General features: G+C 43.6%; 1 protein-coding gene and 1 long non-coding RNA gene across 9 annotated transcripts in view; one reads left to right on the forward strand and one right to left on the reverse strand.

The window, feature by feature from the left end:
* The window catches only part of FHOD3 (formin homology 2 domain containing 3), a 493863-nt gene that overhangs the window by 337727 nt on the left and 138568 nt on the right, over window positions 1–17568 (forward strand). For 7 of the 8 annotated variants that reach the window (XM_073790663.1, XM_073790659.1, XM_073790662.1 and 4 more), the window contains one exon: window positions 12557–12670. The exons of the other annotated variant lie outside the window; for it this stretch is intronic. In XM_073790663.1, coding sequence (XP_073646764.1) covers window positions 12557–12670 — 114 coding nt within the window. The remainder of the gene's footprint in view (window positions 1–12556; window positions 12671–17568) is intronic. 8 annotated transcript variants of the gene reach the window in all.
* LOC141276199 (uncharacterized) lies at window positions 2098–8247 on the reverse strand. The gene is made up of 3 exons (XR_012325383.1): window positions 8110–8247; window positions 5758–5859; window positions 2098–3141 (listed from the first exon to the last, which is right to left on the reverse strand). It is a non-coding gene; the product is annotated as an uncharacterized lncRNA (long non-coding RNA).

Consider the following 17568-nt stretch of genomic DNA (forward strand, 5'->3'; position numbering starts at 1 on the left):
TACACAAGTCATCAGAAGATTTATTGCAGGGTCAGAGATGTTGAGCCCAAAGAGGAAACAGGTTGGGATGTTGATCAGAATCACTGTCTTCACACATCTGTAGGAGAGCTACATGCAAGAGAGGAGGATCAGAAATACACAGCTTACACAGGTGGAAGCTATAAAGGGGAAAGTGTTACTATCTGCCAGTGATTGGGAATGCTTTGCCCAGTACTATGTCCTCTTCCTTAGTGAATCAAGCAGAGTTCTTGATTATTGAGTAATTGATTGAGTTGATTATTGATTGTTGAGTTCTTGATTATTGAGTTCTTGAGTATCCATTAGTGGGGGATGGTAGAGATTTCCTAAGAAGGCTCCAAAGCCAGTGACGATGATGGTGATGATGATGATGAGAGCTAATAGCTAAAACAAATTGATTTGTTCACTGTATACTGCTCCTTTTCAAAGTGCTTTACATATTAACCCAGTCCTCCTAGAAGGTAGGTACTGTTGATATCCTAAATTGGGATGAGGAAAGTGGGGCCCAAGGTCACACAGCTGGTAAATTATGGAGCTGGAGTACAACCCAGGCAGTTGGCTCCGAGCCTCTCCAACTCCAGCAGACTTTGCTTCTAAATGACTTTACCACCTGGGAGAACAAATGAAGTCAAGTCATTTTGGAGGATGGGGCTCCCTGTTTTGAGTTAAAGAGGAGAGACCCATTGGTTGGCAGGGTAGAGATCTGTGGGTTCTGGGCAGACCAGAAGTAATAACATTTGCAAATTCCTGATCAAGATGAGGGAAGGTAGCCTCAGGCTGAGGGTTGAGGGTACAGTTTTTAACTTGACTGCTGTTAGAGCAGAAAAGGACTGCCAACAAAAAGGACTGTGCTGTGTGAGGGTGAGCTGTACCAGGCTCGGAAGGACAGATGAGGTGTGCTCGTTTGTGGCTTGTGGCATTACAGGAGGAATGCTGTCTTCACTGTTCCACTGGCTTCCTTGTTTCTGACAGAAGCACCCCTCAATCCAGGTATGGGGTATATAACCATGGGGTTGTACCAATACTTCTTTCTTCCTTTCCTGCCACATCTAACCAGTCACCAAATTCAGCTAAATCTGTTTTAATTTTTTTCGGATCCATCTCTTTTTCTTTAGCTCTACAGCTGTCACCCTCTCTGCCCTACCTCTTTATGAGGCTTGCATAACCTTTATTCCATAAACTGATCAGCACATTTTAAGAAATAGGAATTATAGATCAATCTCTTTCCAGTATATGTAAAAAATTGTTAATAATATTATAATCAACTATACTTCAATTTAAAAAATTCTTAATATTAACAAATAGAACCCAGGTGTTTATAAAAAGGGTAACATGGTATAACAAGGTGGGGTTTATTGCTGGTATGCGAGGTTCGTTTAAGCTTTTAAAAGCAGTTTTGTAATTCATTGCATTTACAAAAATAAAGGGGAAAATCATATGATTATCTTGATAAATGGAAAGAAAGCATTTGATAGAATTCAGTACTCATATATGGTAAAAACTCTTAGCAAACAAGGAAACTTCTTTGATCTGATAAAGAATAAAAAATCTGTGGCAAAGCTCATATTTCCTCTTGATATTTGGGACAATGAAAAGATGCTTACTGTCATCACTTCAGTTCAGTGTAATATTGCAGTTCCCAGCCAGTGTAATAAGGCAAGAAAAAGATAGGCATAAGAATTGGAGCAAAATAAATACAACCGTCGTTACTTACAGACGATATGACTGTCTATATAGGAAATCTAAAGGAGTCTATATAAAAAGTATTACAATTAATAAATTTGGAAAAGTTGTTGGATACAAGGTAAATTTACCCCCAAAATCAATTTTATTTCTATATATCATCAAATAAATAGAAAATTAAATTGGAAATTGATGACATGTACAATAGCATTAAAATTTATATTTAGAAATAAATTTAACAGAAAATATATAAGACCTCTACTGAAAATTTAAAGCTTTAAAAGAAATGAAAGAATATTGGAATAAGATTAAATCTAAATAAAGGATATACCACAGCCATGGGTTGGAAGACTCAATATGTAAAATTGTCAGTTCTAATTTGTGTATAAATTCAATAAAATCCCAACTAGTAGTCCATCTAGATTTTGGTGAAAATTGACAAGCTGATTCAAAAATTCTATGAAAGTATAAAGGGCAAAGGACTTACTTTGCAATGTCAAGTTCTATCATAAAACTGTAATAATTAAGATAATATTCATGCAAAGATTCATGCAGAGTATTCACGCAAGGATAGAAAAATTGACTAATGATGAGAAAAAGTCCAGAAACCCACAGATATATACTTGATTTGTGATAAAGATGATACTAACATGGGGCAAATATGGCCTTTTTACTAAATGGTTCTGGGCCAATTGTATGTCCACGTGGGGAAAAAATGTATCTTACCCCTATCTCATATGATACACAAAATAAATTACGGATGGACTGCAAATTTAAATGTGAAAGGTTATATAATAAAGCTTTTAGAGGGTCACATAAGAGAATGCCTTTAAGACCTTGGTGTAATCAAAAAAAAAAAAACAGGGCAAAAAAGACACTAACCATCAAAGAAAAAAAGATAAATAGGGCCCCATTAAGCTTAAGAACGTATGTTTATTAAAAGATACCATGAAGTGAATGCAAAGGCAACCCACAGGGAAAACATATTTGCAACACTAGAATATGACAAATTACTTGTGTCCAAATTATGTAAAGAATTTCTACAAATAAAAAGCCTTTTTTTTTTTTTAGTTTATTTATTTATGGCTGCATTGAGTCTTCGTTGCTGCGCGTGGGCTTTCTCTAGTTGTGGCGAGTGGGCGCTACTCCTTGTTGTGATGCTCAGGCTTCTCATTGTGGTAGCTTCTCTTGTTGCGGAGCACAGGCTCTAGGCACTCGGGCTTCAGTAGTTGTGGCTCGCGGGCTCTAGAGCACAGGCTCAGTAGTTGCGGTGCATGGGTTTAGTTGGTCCGCGGCACGTGGGATCTTCCTGGACCAGGGACTGAATCTGTGTCCCCTGCATTGGCAGGCGGATTCTTAACCACTGCGCCACCAGGGAAGTCCGAGCCTTTTCTTTCCTTTTTAAAGGCAAAGTACTTACACACTTCAAAAAGAGGATATCTAAATAGACATTAAAAGTATGATAATGTGCCCATCTTCATTAGTCATCGGGGAGAGCAAAGTAAAACCACAATGAGACATCATCACACACAGATTAGATAGCAAATGAAATAGACAAAAATATAAAATCTTGGCAAGGGTGTGGAAGAACCAGAATGCTCATATACTGTCTATGGGAATGTAAATTCATTCATTCATTTAAAAAAATTGTTTGACAGTTTCTAATAAAGATGAATTTAAGCATATCTCATGACCCAAAACACTAAAACACATGTACTCCAATATCTATAACAGCCCTATTCAAAATGACCCCAAACTGAAAGGTACCTGATTATCATCAACAGTAGAATGGATAACTAAATTATAGTATATTCGTGTAAGAGAATACTATACAGCAATGAGAAAGAATGATCTTCAAGTACTTATAACAATATAGATGAATCTCACAAGTGTAATATTGAACAAAAGGAGCTGGATACAGTATGATTCCTTTTAGATGGAGAAGGAAATCAGGCAAAGCTGACCTGTGCTGTTTCCAGTAGGGGAGGGAAGCAGTTCAAAGGGAGCATTAAAGGAATGCTCATTATGTAGATGCCTCTGTTCTGTGAAACCTCAGGGATTCGTGTACTCTTCTGTATGTATTTTATATTTCAGTAAAAAGAAAAACCAACTGAAGGAGAGTGGGGCAAAAGAGTTACAGATTTTGGCAGAATGATGCCTACAGTGGGAAACGGTCGATTCATAAGGATTGAAGGCAAGAAGGAGCTGGTGGACATTTAGGAAGTAGAGGAGGACACTGAGATTGCAGAAGAGTTACGGTGGGAGGAGAGGAATGAGAGATTTGGGGGAATGGGGGCTTGTGGTCGGGGGGTAGAAGTTTGGATGTAAGGTTTCCAAGGTGGGCTACTTAGGTGTGATGGTGAGGTCCAGCCTGTGAGGGCCTGAAGTGAACAAAGATGAAGGTCATTGGAGTTCAGGAGTTTTAATCCCTTTGGCAAGGGATTGAGAAGCTTGGGTAAGTGTTCCACATGGAACACTTGCATCACATAAGTCACGTGTTGATAGGATTTAGAGGCCAAAGGAGGGTAATGATTCAGTTATCAAAGTCTGTATTTGTTTAGCTGCAAGGGCAAAACCCAAGTTAAACTACCTTAAGCAAAAATGAAAAGTTATTATCTTCTGTTAGTGAAAGGCCAGGGTGAAGCTTCAGAAGTATTAGATGCAAGTGTTAAAACTGTCATGGAGACTGCTTTCCTCTCTCTCCATGTCCGTCCCTCTCTCTCCAACTCTGCTGTTCTTGGGCCGGGGTCATTCACAGGCAGCCTTCCTCCACTAGACTTAGGGTGTCCTTGTACCTTCTCATCCCTGAAGGCACCAGGAGAAATCCCAGGGGTGGCCCAGATTGACTCCACCTGGACCATGTGTTAACCCTTGAAGTGGGGGGGGATCAGCCCCTCACCCCCAAACACATTGACTGAGAATGAGGGAGTGACATGCAAAAACCATCCGTCCACTGTAGAGGGTGGTGCAGGAAGGAATGCAGTGAAGACATGAGGACTTCTCGCTGCAGGCGCTGGGCAGCCCTGAGAACAGCCACTGCATGACTCTGTATGCAGAAGGAGAACCACCTGGGAGGCCTGCCCAAGGCCAGAAGCTGTTGTGAATCATGTGTGGTAGGGGGATGGGAGGAGTGGGGTCGGGGGTTGCAGGCAGTAGCATCCAGCCAACTTGACAAAGAAATTTGGCTTGTGCTGGGTTATCGCATCTCCAGCCCACACTTAGGTTTCCCCATCTCACAACTGCCTCCTCTAAGTGTGCTCTTTTCATTTCAGCCAGCTGGAGTTTTTCTGCTTCATCTTCCTGTTTGTCTGTAACGCTCATCTTGCTTTCCCATCTTGTCTCTATGTGCATTTCTCTTTTCCTGGCCTTGCCTCAGGGTCGAGGAGGAGGAGGAAGAGGAGCAGCCAGTCACGGAGCCCAATTCAGAGGAAGAGAAAGATGATGATGCCCCCTGTCCGGGCACGGACAGGTACCGAGGGCTGCACACTCCCCGGCTCCCACCACAAGCCTGGAGTCTCCTTCCTAACGGACAGTTTGCAGCCGCCCTGCAGTAGCCTCCTCCCTTCCTCACTAGCTCCCACCGGCAAACGTTTACACGGAGCCACAGAGTGACTAGTTTTATAGAAATAACAGCACGTTTTCCCTAGAGAGCCGTATTTTTTACGCAGACGCTGCTTTGCCTAACCTTGCTTTATGGGAGACACACCCAGGAGCTTTTCTCCCCACTGTCCCCTCCCTCATTGAGTGCTTCGGCTCAGTCAGATTGACAGTAACTAACGGGATGTTCCTCTCTGCTCAGAAAACTTTAACCCTGTCTGCACTGTAGGAAGAATAATTCCACATGTCCCCTTCTTGCTACTAATTTTACCAGTACAATGTTATCTATAATGTGTGGATGACTGCTGGAGGGATAATGCATTTTGATTTTTATCCAAATGGACAGGAACACTTTTCACCCCATGTAGCATAGAAAAAATTCCCAGCATTTATTTGCATGCCTAGAATAACTACCATAGCTCTACAGCCCTTTGGGGGAGTTTTCTGTCCTCCACTCACCTCTCCAAGGTGCATCCTTTCTGTCTTCGGGCAGTGTGAACAGACACAGGCACCTTGCAGATACGTGTAAATTTTGTGGTATTTTCCCCAAATGATGTCTGTCTGAAAAATAAAAATTGATCATGGGTAAGTTCATTTTCTGATATTCAAAAATAATTCTAGAACTGAAGGGTTCCTTCACTTGATTGAGTACGCTGCCAACTGATACTGTTGCTGTTAGTTTTTCCACAAATAAGCAAAGTCAAAAGGACCTTGGATGAATTAGGGTAAAATCTTTCTCTTACCAAGTTCAAAGTTAATGTGATTCTTTGCTGCTGTGGCCTCATTCTTGGGGCCACCGGTGCAAGTAAAAGTTCTCAGACAGGCTCATTTGACGTGCTGAGATGCCCACCCCTCCCGGGGTCATGGAATCCTCTCTGAACTGATTGCTTCCGCCCTTTGGAAATGTCTGGGAGAAAGGTCGGCATTAACCAAGGGCCCCCACCCATGCCGAGTGCCATGCCTGGGGGTAGTGCCTTTAGTTAGGGATGCTCTGGGAAGGGAGGAGGTTCAATTGACAGTCCCACCTTAAGGTCAAAAATGAGTCACAGAAAATTTTGTGGACCCTCAATAAATACATCGGTGTGGCTCCACACGTGCTTAAATGTGCATGGTATGTCCCACCCACAAACTTTTCACCCTCAGGGACTCAAACAGTTCAGCAGTACCTACAGAGCAGATGGAGGAACCTGGCTGGAAAGAGCAGCCTCCAAAGGCGTCCCTACTGACTCGTGCTGTCTTTACATGGGATTGTTATTAGCGGTAGATGGTGGTTTATCCTGTCCTCTGCAGTGTCTGTGACTATATGACTGATTCTGGAGGGTGTCTTCATCAGAGATGATACAGTTAGACTTTTTGGTTTTAGGAAGCAAAGGTGTGCATATTAAACACCAGGGTTTGACCTTAAACAAACCCTGTGTTCATTAACATTGATCTGGATGTTATTTCTTCCCTGATGTCAACCTACTAGACTTAAAAGTGGTGGGAAAGATTCTGCTTACTTCTGTGGGCTTGGTGTCTTCCACTGCTTCCCCTTCCTGCTGGCTGCTTCCGTGTGTTTGCACTCCATGTGTGCCCACCACGTGTGCCCCCTGTGTGTGTGTACCACCTTTGCCAGGCCTGCCCTGGGCACTGCAGTGTGGTCTCATCCCATCCTCCCCTTGAGCCAGGGAAACCTGTATGTCCCTGCCCTTATATACAGACGGAGCTCTGGATTTGAGGTAGGAAACAAAACAGCTCACATCCCTTTCCCAAGTGGGCATGGCTGGGAGTCAAGTTCTCTGGGGAAAGGACTATGGTTTTGAAAACTGCAGAGTTTAATGTAGATTCTGCTGTTACAAAGGTAGGCTTCAAAATGTCTAAGTGGTCTAAATCCAGTCCCCTGAAGATGGAAAGTCTTCATAACTGTATCTGTGGCAGAATGAGGCATGCCTGCAGGAGTCTAGACATCTAGGGCTTAGTGGTAGAGGAGGCCCTGGGGAAAGTGTGAACCGAGCAAAATGTGTCTTCACTCTGCCCGCCCCTCATTTCCAGCTCTTTGCCTTTCTTGCTGGCATCTTTTCTCCTTCTCCACACTTGCTTTCCAGAAAGGATCTGAAAGCAGTGACTGTAAGTATGGGGCTTGTGGGATACCTCATCCTCAAGTTTGGGTGTTTCAGGAGGAGGGCAGATCCCCTGTTTGATCAAGACAAAGAAATGAAGTTCAAATTGTGGAAATTCCGGTGCCGACACAACCAGTGGGGAGAAACTTGGGGATTGAGGGGCAGGTGCAGAAGAGCCTTTGAGGTTCCACTAAATCCCCTCATCAATGCCCTTGTATGGTCAGAGGCCAGATGGGTCTTACCCCCCAGATAGGCAAGCCCAGGGCGCCAGGATTATTGGGAAAACCAGGGCTTCTGGCTTTTATGCTGCAGGTCGAGAAACACAGCTGGACTCTTAAGTGAGCGTCCCTAACAGTAGTGAGCTTTGACGTGTCTTTTTCTCTTTCCTAACTTTTGCTCCCTCTCTCCCAAATCTCTTTTCCTCCCCTTCCTTCCCCCTCCTCCTCTCCTGCTCTCCTCCGTGCTGACCCAGGGTTGAGGCCAGCCCTGCCTCAGAGCAGGTCCCCGCCGGAAAGGATGCTGCTCGCGAGAGTCCAGCCCTCCCCGCGGCCTCCAGTGCCTCCTCCCCAGGAAAGCAGCTCCCGGCCGGCAGTGCGGCGGGGACCCCCTTGCGCAGAGGGTCCTCAGGGCCTGCCCTGCGGGCGCCCTCCACGCCCTCCCCGGCTTCTCAGCCCTTCCGCGCCGCACCCGGCCCCCCGCAGGCGTCACCAACCGTAGAAAAGCTGCCCTATGTGCTTCACAGCCCCTTCCACCTCTTCTCCTATGACTTTGAGGACTCGCCCTTGTCCACCAAGGAAAAGGAAGCCGAATCCCAGCAGGAAAGCAGGTAGATCCGGCCCACGTGATGGCCTGTGCGAGGCTAACCCGGGGACGGTGACGCAGCGCCTTAGCTGCATCCTCGGGCTTGTCTTTCGTTCCCTGCGTTTGCGGAGATTCCAGTCAGAGCAGAGGGCAGTTGTGGTGTGAGCTCCCTGGGCGCTCACTAATTACCAGTATGTAGGCAAAAGGCAGAAGAGAAAATTCCCGCTGCTTGAATTGAGGAGCTCTTGTGTTATAATGTAATTACTAAAGATGGATTTTTGAATTTAAGGTTTATAAAAATTTGCACAGTCTGTCAAAATCTACACATCTCAAGCCCATCTCTCTAGCACGGGCTCTCTTTTGATCTGCGGAAGGCAGCCAGGTGCTTTGTCAGCTTTCCAGGCAGCGTTTTGAGTGGGGTTTTCCTTCGTTTAACAGTTCCTCTGATTCTCTCCATCCGAGCACGTATTCTGCCTCCGAGCCTTACAACTTCCGGTCTTTCTCTTCCAATAGGTGGGTGTCTTTTCTTTATCTCCTCTCCCTTTTCTATAGCTTTCTGTTTTTATTCTAATGTATGTAAGTTTCTTTCAGACATTGCTCATAGCTTCTCATGAGATGGCAAACAATTGCAGTTTGAATCACTTCACAGGCATTAGTATAATTACATTATTTAAGTATGGACACCTCAATGATTCTTATGCAAACCGGAGATGAGGCAGAGGGAGGGAGGTGTGCAGATCAGAAGGGCACAGGGAATTTTCAGCAGGTGCTTGTCAGCTTGCCTGTGTGCCTGCCCTTCACCGATGCCTGGATCAGGACCTCTCTGCAGAGCGGGGAATGGGGAACAGAGGGTTTGCATATTTTAAACAATCAGTTGTCCAAAGTCAATAATAAAAGTCAGTATTGACTGATGGCCACTCCCATATTAAGAGTAACAATAATAATTGCTAACATTTATTGAGAGCCAAGCCCTGTATTTTAAAGTATCACTTAACCCTGAAGAGGTAGGTTCTATTTCTAGCCCTTATATACAGTGAGGAAACTGAGGCACAGAGAGGTTGGGTAAGTGGGGAGTGGTGTCTACCAGAATGGCTTTGTATACCATCAGGAGTACGTGGCCTCCAGTTTGAACACCTCCAAACTACAAGTCCTCTACCAGTCTCTTTTAGGTCTAAAATTCTCAGTTATTGTGATCTTTCACACAGTTTTCATGAAATGCATCCAACATAGCTCTCATGTTCCCCAAGAACAGTATCTGTGTACAAGTTAGGAGCTGCACATTTGACCGGAAGAAAAAATATCTTGGCAACCTCATCTTCCCCAGCAGGGTGGTGTTAGCCCAGGATGGTGATGGTCTCACAGCTTCTGACGGGGCTTTCCTGGGACCCAGGTCCCTCCCACTTGGTCCCCAGGCTTCAGTACCACTGACAGTCCTGGGGGATGAGAGCAATAGAAACATGGAAATGGACAAAACGAATATACACATAAATTGAGAAAAGCATCTGCATGTTTGTAAATGAAGATTGGCTTGGATTTCACTGAGAAAAGTTTACAATTTTTTAAATTATTTGACAGGAATTTGAATATTGTATAAATATCGTTCATACCAATTAATTTTCTGATGTTCACTCACTGCGGTTTTCAGAGGTCTGTATGGCCACAGATTTGACTGCTCAGTGGTTGACTGAAATTGAATGGGTTATAATAGAGACCAACCAGTTAGTCATTAAAAAGAATTTTTTAAAAATACAAACACTAACACACCATTGTAAAGCAATTATACTCCAGTAAAGATGTTAAACAAACAAACAAACAAACAAAACCAAAAAACGCCTTGTAGTGAATTGTATGATCCAGTGAGTTTGGCTGAAATTCAGAAGCAAAATTAGACCACGAGGTCGTTCAATTAATTGCTCAACCAGTAGAAAAACCAAAAGAGGGAGAACGACACTATGCTTGTTTTATTTCCATAACATCATCGAAACATAATTTTAGTAAAGTAATCCTGTTAAAACATTCTCTGGGATGCCCACTTTTGGTTGAGAAGGGGATGGTTTTAGATGTTTGCATAGAATAACAAGCTTAGTGTCCAGGCAGCTGGGTGATGCAGGGCTGACGCTGGAGCCCAGGGTCTGTCTCTGAGGACTTGGAGGTCCTGGGCAGCGTCCTTCCCTCCCAAGTGGGGCCCACTGCCTCCTGCTTCTCTCGCTCTCTTCCCTGCTGAGCTTGTGCTCCCCTCTCTGCTGCTTCCTTTCTTTTGTATATTCTCATCCTTTGCTTTTCTGTCTTCTCTGTGGCCTGTGGTTTTGGGGGCCCTCTCTTTTAATTTTTTTATTTAGGTATAATTGACATAATGTTATATTGGCTTCAGGTGTACAGCGTAGTGATTCAATATTTGTATAATTGGGGGCCCTCTCAAAAAAATCAAACCAATACTCACTTGGAGAAGCAGTAAACAACCTGTTGGACAGGTAGAGTGTTGGGACTTTAAGAGATGAGAAGATGAGTGTCCAGAAACCAAGTCCCACGAAGGTGGTATGTTAACAGGGGAGGATGGTGGGGGAGTATTGTGAGTCCCCATCTGCCTGCCAGAGTGCTTGGTACTTAGCAGAGGCTGACACATGATACCAAATAAGCAAATTAGAAGAGCAACAGCCAACACACCAGACTTAGCAACACAGGATAGATTTGGGATAATGTAAGTATTTTATTTCCCATTATAATAATGTAATTTATTAAGGAAAACTGAAATTTCACCTCCGTATTCCAGTTTTAAAAATAGATGGCCTGGGCATCGCTGGTGGCGCAGTGGTTGAGAGTCCGCCTGCCGATGCAGGGGACACGGGTTCGTGCCCCGGTCTGGGAAGATCCCACATTTCGTGGAGCGGCTGGGCCTGTGAGCCATGGCTGCTGAGCCTGCGCATCCGGAGCCTGTGCTCCGCAATGGGAGAGGCCACAACAGTGAGAGGCCCGCGTACCACCAAAAAAAAAAAGATGGCCTGTTTTTTTACATTTTTCTACACGTGGTTTTTAACCTCTAAGAATATTTTTTACAATTGTGGTCAAACTCAATGGGTAATATTATATCTTGATGTTACATGCAGTGTGTGTGTGTATATTTATACACACACACATTCTCACGTACACGTACATTATAAACATTTGCCATGTTATCACTTATAAATTGGCAATCATTTTAATGGTTGTGTAATCTTCCATTGACGAATGTTACATCATACTTTCTTAGCCATTCTCACATTGTTACCTGGTTGGGTAGTTTCTGGGTTTTTGCCATGATCTCAATGAGGCTCCAGTGAGTATCTTCCTGTGTGATATTTTAGTATATAAATAACCATAAAGTTATGTTAACGCCTCAAAAGTAGACCTACTTGGTCAAGGGGTATCCACATTTTGAGGTCAAATTGCTTCCTAGAATTAGCAATTCTAGGTTAGTTGGTGGGAGTTTATATTGGATTCACTGCATGGGGGAAGGTCTTTGTGCACTTATATCATAGTGACCCTTGGGGTCCCACACACTCCAGTACTGTGTCCTCACCAGTTTAGAAGAAGGAGTCGGCCCTACCCTGTAGCTGAGGAGGTTGTGAGGCAAAGCTCTGATCATGATAGCTAAATACAAATAGATAGCTAAAGAACAGCTATTCTGAAAAACAAAGAAAACTCTAGAATTTTACAAATCCTGAAACTTGTTAGAGATGACTGGGAAATGATAAAAGCTCATTTAAACCTAGTGGCTATAGTTTTGGTTCTAGGGAAATATTGGATGAAAACATTGAATACGTGCACCTCTAAGCAGCAGGCCAGCCTAGAAGGTCTGGGGACAGTTTCTCCTTGATCCTTGGGCATGTGATGAGATTATAGCATTTAATGGATGAAATTGATTCAGAAACACCTAAAGGAGAATTTTTAATCCGATGTTTCTTTAGCTAATCATCTGGTATTTTCTGCAGGCCTTTGATGCAATTAATGCTAATTGCGCCACCACGAGAGGCAAGAAAATCTTCAGATTCAATTGAAAGTAATTTGGATTCTTGATTTATGTTAGCAACTAGTTTTAATGTACACTTAAAAAGAAAGGAAATATGAGGGTTTTATTTAAACCCTTTGTCATAAACCCTGCTGCCTAACAGTTTTCGACTTTGGGAAATTTTTCTGATGAGAAATAAAACAAAGAAGTTACTAGTTTCTTCAAGTTAGGGTAATCACTAACAGTGCTAGCATTTCCAGACCTGTTTTTCTTGCAAAAATTAGCATAGTTTGCCACGTGTTATTCATTTATTGACTGGTACTCATTTTTCTGTCCCTTCCTGCCCCACAACTTAAACCTCTGCACTCTCCAGATACAGCAACTTTGGCAACAACTCTCATCACTCCTCGAGGCCTTCGTCTGGATCCAATGTGCCCATCACCCTCACGTCACCTCTTTCACCTCAACAGGAGCCCGGGCTGGAAAGGTGGGTTTTAGAAGAAGCATGGTGATGACTTCCCTGTCCTCAAGTGAAGGGAATCAGTTTGATTAAGAGGGCCCAAAGGAAAAGTGTAAATGAAAAGAATAATCTGAAATATTTCCCTTTACAGAATATAGCCCAAAGGTAAGAATCTTTTCTGTCTCTTTCGCACTGTGTACTAAGTAACTATTTTATTAAAGGTGATATTTTATCGGTAATACTGTCTCATCTCCCTACATACTATAGATAGGTATACCAGTTTGTTCTAAAATATTTAAATGTGAATGTTTCTATTCACCTCTTAAAAACTGTTCTAGATTTTGTGTAAACCATGCAATTTGTCTTATACACATCAGTTTTCATCTCTGAATGATTCATTTTATGTAAATCAGGAGGTAATGGGCCTGTTAAGGTGTTGTGTTATTAATCCAGGACCTACCAGAAGAGAAACAAATTGTATGGGTCCATGGAAGGAATGTAACTTGGCAAGAGTATTAATTAGACCACCAGAAATGAACTGATTATTACTCCTAGAAGTGAATGATTGCACAGGATGTGTTTACAAGGGAAAGGGAAGACCTGTAATCTTAGAACAATTAAAAACAGGTACCCTTATATGGCAAGAGTGCTGAGTTAGAGAACACAGGCTAGGGTTCCAGCTCACTCAGTGGGAAGTTATTTAATCCCTGAGGGTAGATGCCCCTTATGCCAACCCTTACCTTAGAGGCTGGTTTTGATGAGCAGATGAAAAAGTACACATGAAAGCCTTGTGTGAACCCCACCGTGTGGGTCCAGCGGGAAGCGACAATGTATGATGATGAGATATAACTTCCAGCAGCTCGTGATTGATCAGATATTGAGACATGAGCAATTCACAGAAGTCATTTGCCTCAAATCCCGAATTTAAAACAAATTCTATCTGTATTCCAAATTCCAATCGTCTCCTGTGCATTCTGAAGTGTGTTTTGCTGAGCGCTGCTGGTGGTTGGGGGTTTGGTTGGGATACAGAGCCCCAGGAGGAAGGGCTGTCCAATGGGGTTTACCTGGCCACACATCACCTGTAACTTCTAAGATGGTGCATAAACCCCATGGTGTCAAAATCCCAGGCTCCACAGTCCAGTGTGGTGCTGGGCTGGCCATATTTAGGCTCAGTTTGGTCTTGGTAATAAGGTAACAAGTTGATTACCCTGAAGACACTCTCTGCCCTTTACCCTAGGGCACCTCTTCTGGGGATCAGCTGAGGTTGCCTGTGCTCCCAGAGAGGTCACCAGTAAAGAGAACCCTTGTCCTATTAGATGTGAGATTTGGGGCTGAAGTGAGGCATATGAGAGTCGGACTGATATCACATCACATACCTCGCACGTGCTTGGCTGCCAGCTCCTTGGGAGCAGGGAACCAGGCTCCATTCATTGCTGTGTCCCCCATGGTACCTGGGGCTGCGCTGTGGCAGAGTTGAAGTATCCAGGTGAATTATCCACTCATTGGTTGGAAAACAGTTTGGAGGTCCCTGAAGTTGAGAAGTTACAAGGATAGAAGGTCTGCAGGTTTCCCAAGCCCTGGCCTTTGGGGGACATTGTTCCCAGGTCCTAACGGAAGTCCCAGCCTCAGCCTACTGGAAACCCAGGTCCAAGCTGGGCTGTTCCAGGAGTGCAGGCCCCTGAAGGACTGCTGTCTGTGTCTCTTTCCCTGCTGGGGGCTGGCGGAGTGTCCCCTGGGGTTGCTGGGGGATTAAATGAGGAAGGAAGGGGCTGGTTTGCAGAGAGGATAGAGTGCCCTGGGGGGAGGCTGGTCTTCATCCTAAGGCCCTGGGGCTTTAGAGTTTTGAAACAGCTGGTGATGCTCTCTAATTTGTCAACAGTGCAGAAGGAGCCAGTGGGGCGAGGCTGCAGAGACAGGGACCGCCAGAAGCTGCCTCTGAGTCTGAGAGAGGTGACCATGACCAAGAAGGGCAGAGGCCTTGGGGCTTGAGAGGATCAGCGGGTTGGCTGCTGCCGGGAGGGTGGGAGCAGGGGAAGCAAAGTGAGGGTTCAGGCTTGCGGGAGCCTGTGGGTGTTAGAAACGAGGAACTGAGGTAGAAGATACTGGAAGAGAAGCAAATCGAGGATGGAGATGTTCATCTTGGGGCACGCAAGACCTGAGGGGTCTGTCTGACACCCAGGGAGATGCACCAGGAGCTGGGGAGGTGAGAACTCAGTGGTCCTCGGCTTGAAGAAGGCACTGGGTTAAGATTCCTTAGAGGGAGCCTGCATGCTGAGACCCAGTCACTGGGGACAGCAGGGGCCCGTCCTGTTCTCTCTTACTGTGCACTTCCACCATAGGAAATTCATTACATCCACTGTATCCACTAGCAAGGAAAGCTTCAAAGAGTTCCCTACTTCCTTTCCATTTGCATGATTTTTTCAACTATCACCATCTGCAACTTTGAAAAACCATGTGATGGATCATTTGAAACATCAGATGTGCCATTTCATTAAGGCCAGGAAGCCACCAGGCCGGGCTGCATCATCACTTCTTACTCTTACCTTGCTAGCTTATGTTTTGTGACTATTAAAGAAAAGAAAAATCAAAGGGGCCCCAACTCCAAATCATATTTGTATACTACCACCCAAGCATATTATGTCAGTTGTATTTATGATAATGTATATTTTCATAGTTTATTTTTTTCTTTTTCCTATTTAATAACAGGATTCTTTGGATGTCATCCATAATCCATTTTTACATTTACAAATATTTTCTGCCTTATTAAGATACATGATTGTTTTTACCGAGGTATATACTTCAGTAGAGTTTGTAAGATTTATCACTGAGGTGTTTTATAATACCCATAATTATTGAAACTGAAAAGAAAACTCTTAGGAAAGACATTGAGCTATTATGAACACTTGCAAATTTGCAACGAGAACCCACATGTTCTGTCAGAACACTCCTGACTAATAAACAGCATGACAGGGCCCCATGCAGTACCGGGCAGTTCTAGAAATCCTTTCCCTTGATTTGGAAGCAAGTCTTACTTCTCTGAAGTCCTAGGAAAATCAGGCCAACTAAAACACTCCTTCAGGCAAGTCAGCCCGATTTGGGACTACAGCTGGGCATCACTGTGAGTTTGGAGTTTTCCATCTTTTTCCCAAGCATATGAGTGTGTTGGATGTTAGTAAAACTCGGAATGATAAATCAACCTAGAAAGGAAGAACTGAAGAAACAATATATAAATTAAATCAAGGCAGGGGTATTAAAACAAATCCATCTCCACATCTCCTAGTACAGCTTCACTTATAGGGCTCTTCTCGAAACAGAGAGTATAGCATTGATTTTCGTGAAATTGCAACTTGAGTTGTGCCCAAACAAAACAAAATAAGAAAACCGGAACTATTTGCAAAAGCCCTCAGGGATACAAGATGCAACTGTCTAATGAAAGCAGACTTTTAAAATGCTTCAATTTTGAAAATGTGATTTTTGAGTTCTAAATGTTCTAAATATTTTCTTTTTAAAAGAAAACAAAATTACAAGACTATTTGAACCATTCACGTTCAAACATTCAAATGAAACAAACGAGCAAACAATAATCACAGCACAGTCACTGCGGCTCTGGTCAGAGCTCATCCTCTCTCCATCCCTGCGGCGCCATCCCCATCTGGTGGCCTTTTCAGAAGTGGCAGCTGGAGGCTTGTCTGGTGATGTGACAGCAGTTACGGAGGGAGTTTGGGGGAATGGTAAATCTAGTGCGGGGCGGGGGTGGGGGGGTGGGGGTGGTGTTGAAGGTGCTTTGACGCGGGTCAGTCTTTGTGCTGGGGCTAGGAAGTAAGTGCTCTGGGAATGAGGCCCCCCTGGAGTGGGGGGGATGAGCAGGTGAAGATGCTGAGAGCTCAGTGGGTACACCTTGGAGATTTTAGGAGGCCAGGGAGGACTTCCCTGTAGACCTGGCAGTATGTGCCGTAAGCATTGACTCTGCTCTCTTTCCCCCTTACAATAGCGCTGTTGTCTACTGTAAATGGCAATCACCTGCCTGTTTTACAGACTAATGTCAGGAGTCCTTAGAAGTTTGGGAATTGTCTGCCTTGTATAGTCGTCCCAGCAGAGTTTTTCTGACTTCCTGGAAGACTATAAGCCCAGATATTAGTGGTGACACGTCCTTTGGGAATAAATGGATAATAAGGGATGAATAAAGGTTGCAACTTTCATTCTGTTGTATTACTGTTTATATGGGCTTAGCATGTACTGTATACACGGTATAACATTTGAAAGGTGTGAAGGGGTGCACAGTGCAAGTGAAGCTTCCTCCTACCCAGAAGCAACCACTCGTAGCAATTTCTTATGTGTACTTCCAGAGATATTTTACGTTAATATCAGCATATATGTGTTTAATATAGCTTTACACAAATAGTAACACACTACACAAACTACTCTGCATCTGGCTTTTTCACTTAAAAACATATCTAGGTTCTTTTTCCACAGCAATCCTTGTAGCTTTTGCATTCTTTTTAATACTTTGTTCTCTGGGCGCTTCTTCACATACCTAGTCCTGTAATGATGGGCCCTAATCTTTTGCTATTACAAACGATACTGCAGTGTAATCTTTATCCATGTGTCTTTTTGTCCATGTGTCATTTTGCACATGTGTGATTATCTCTAGGATAAAAGCCCAGAAATAGATTCAGTAAGTCAAGTTTTTGTATTTCTAAAATTTTGATCGATTTTTGCCAAGTTGCTCTTCGTGAAGATTGTACCAGTTTTGGTTCTCAACCACAGGTGTGTGAGAGAGCTCTTTTTCCCCACACCTCTGCCAAAGAGGTGGTGTTCAACTAGTCAACCATTTTCCCCCAGTAGTGAAGAGTTGTGTGTCATTAACATTTAAATTTGCATTTCTTACTATGAATGTGATTGAGCATGATTTCATATGTCCGGGT

This window comes from Tursiops truncatus, chromosome 13 (genome assembly GCF_011762595.2).
Source record: "Tursiops truncatus isolate mTurTru1 chromosome 13, mTurTru1.mat.Y, whole genome shotgun sequence".
Taxonomy (NCBI): domain Eukaryota; kingdom Metazoa; phylum Chordata; class Mammalia; order Artiodactyla; family Delphinidae; genus Tursiops; species Tursiops truncatus.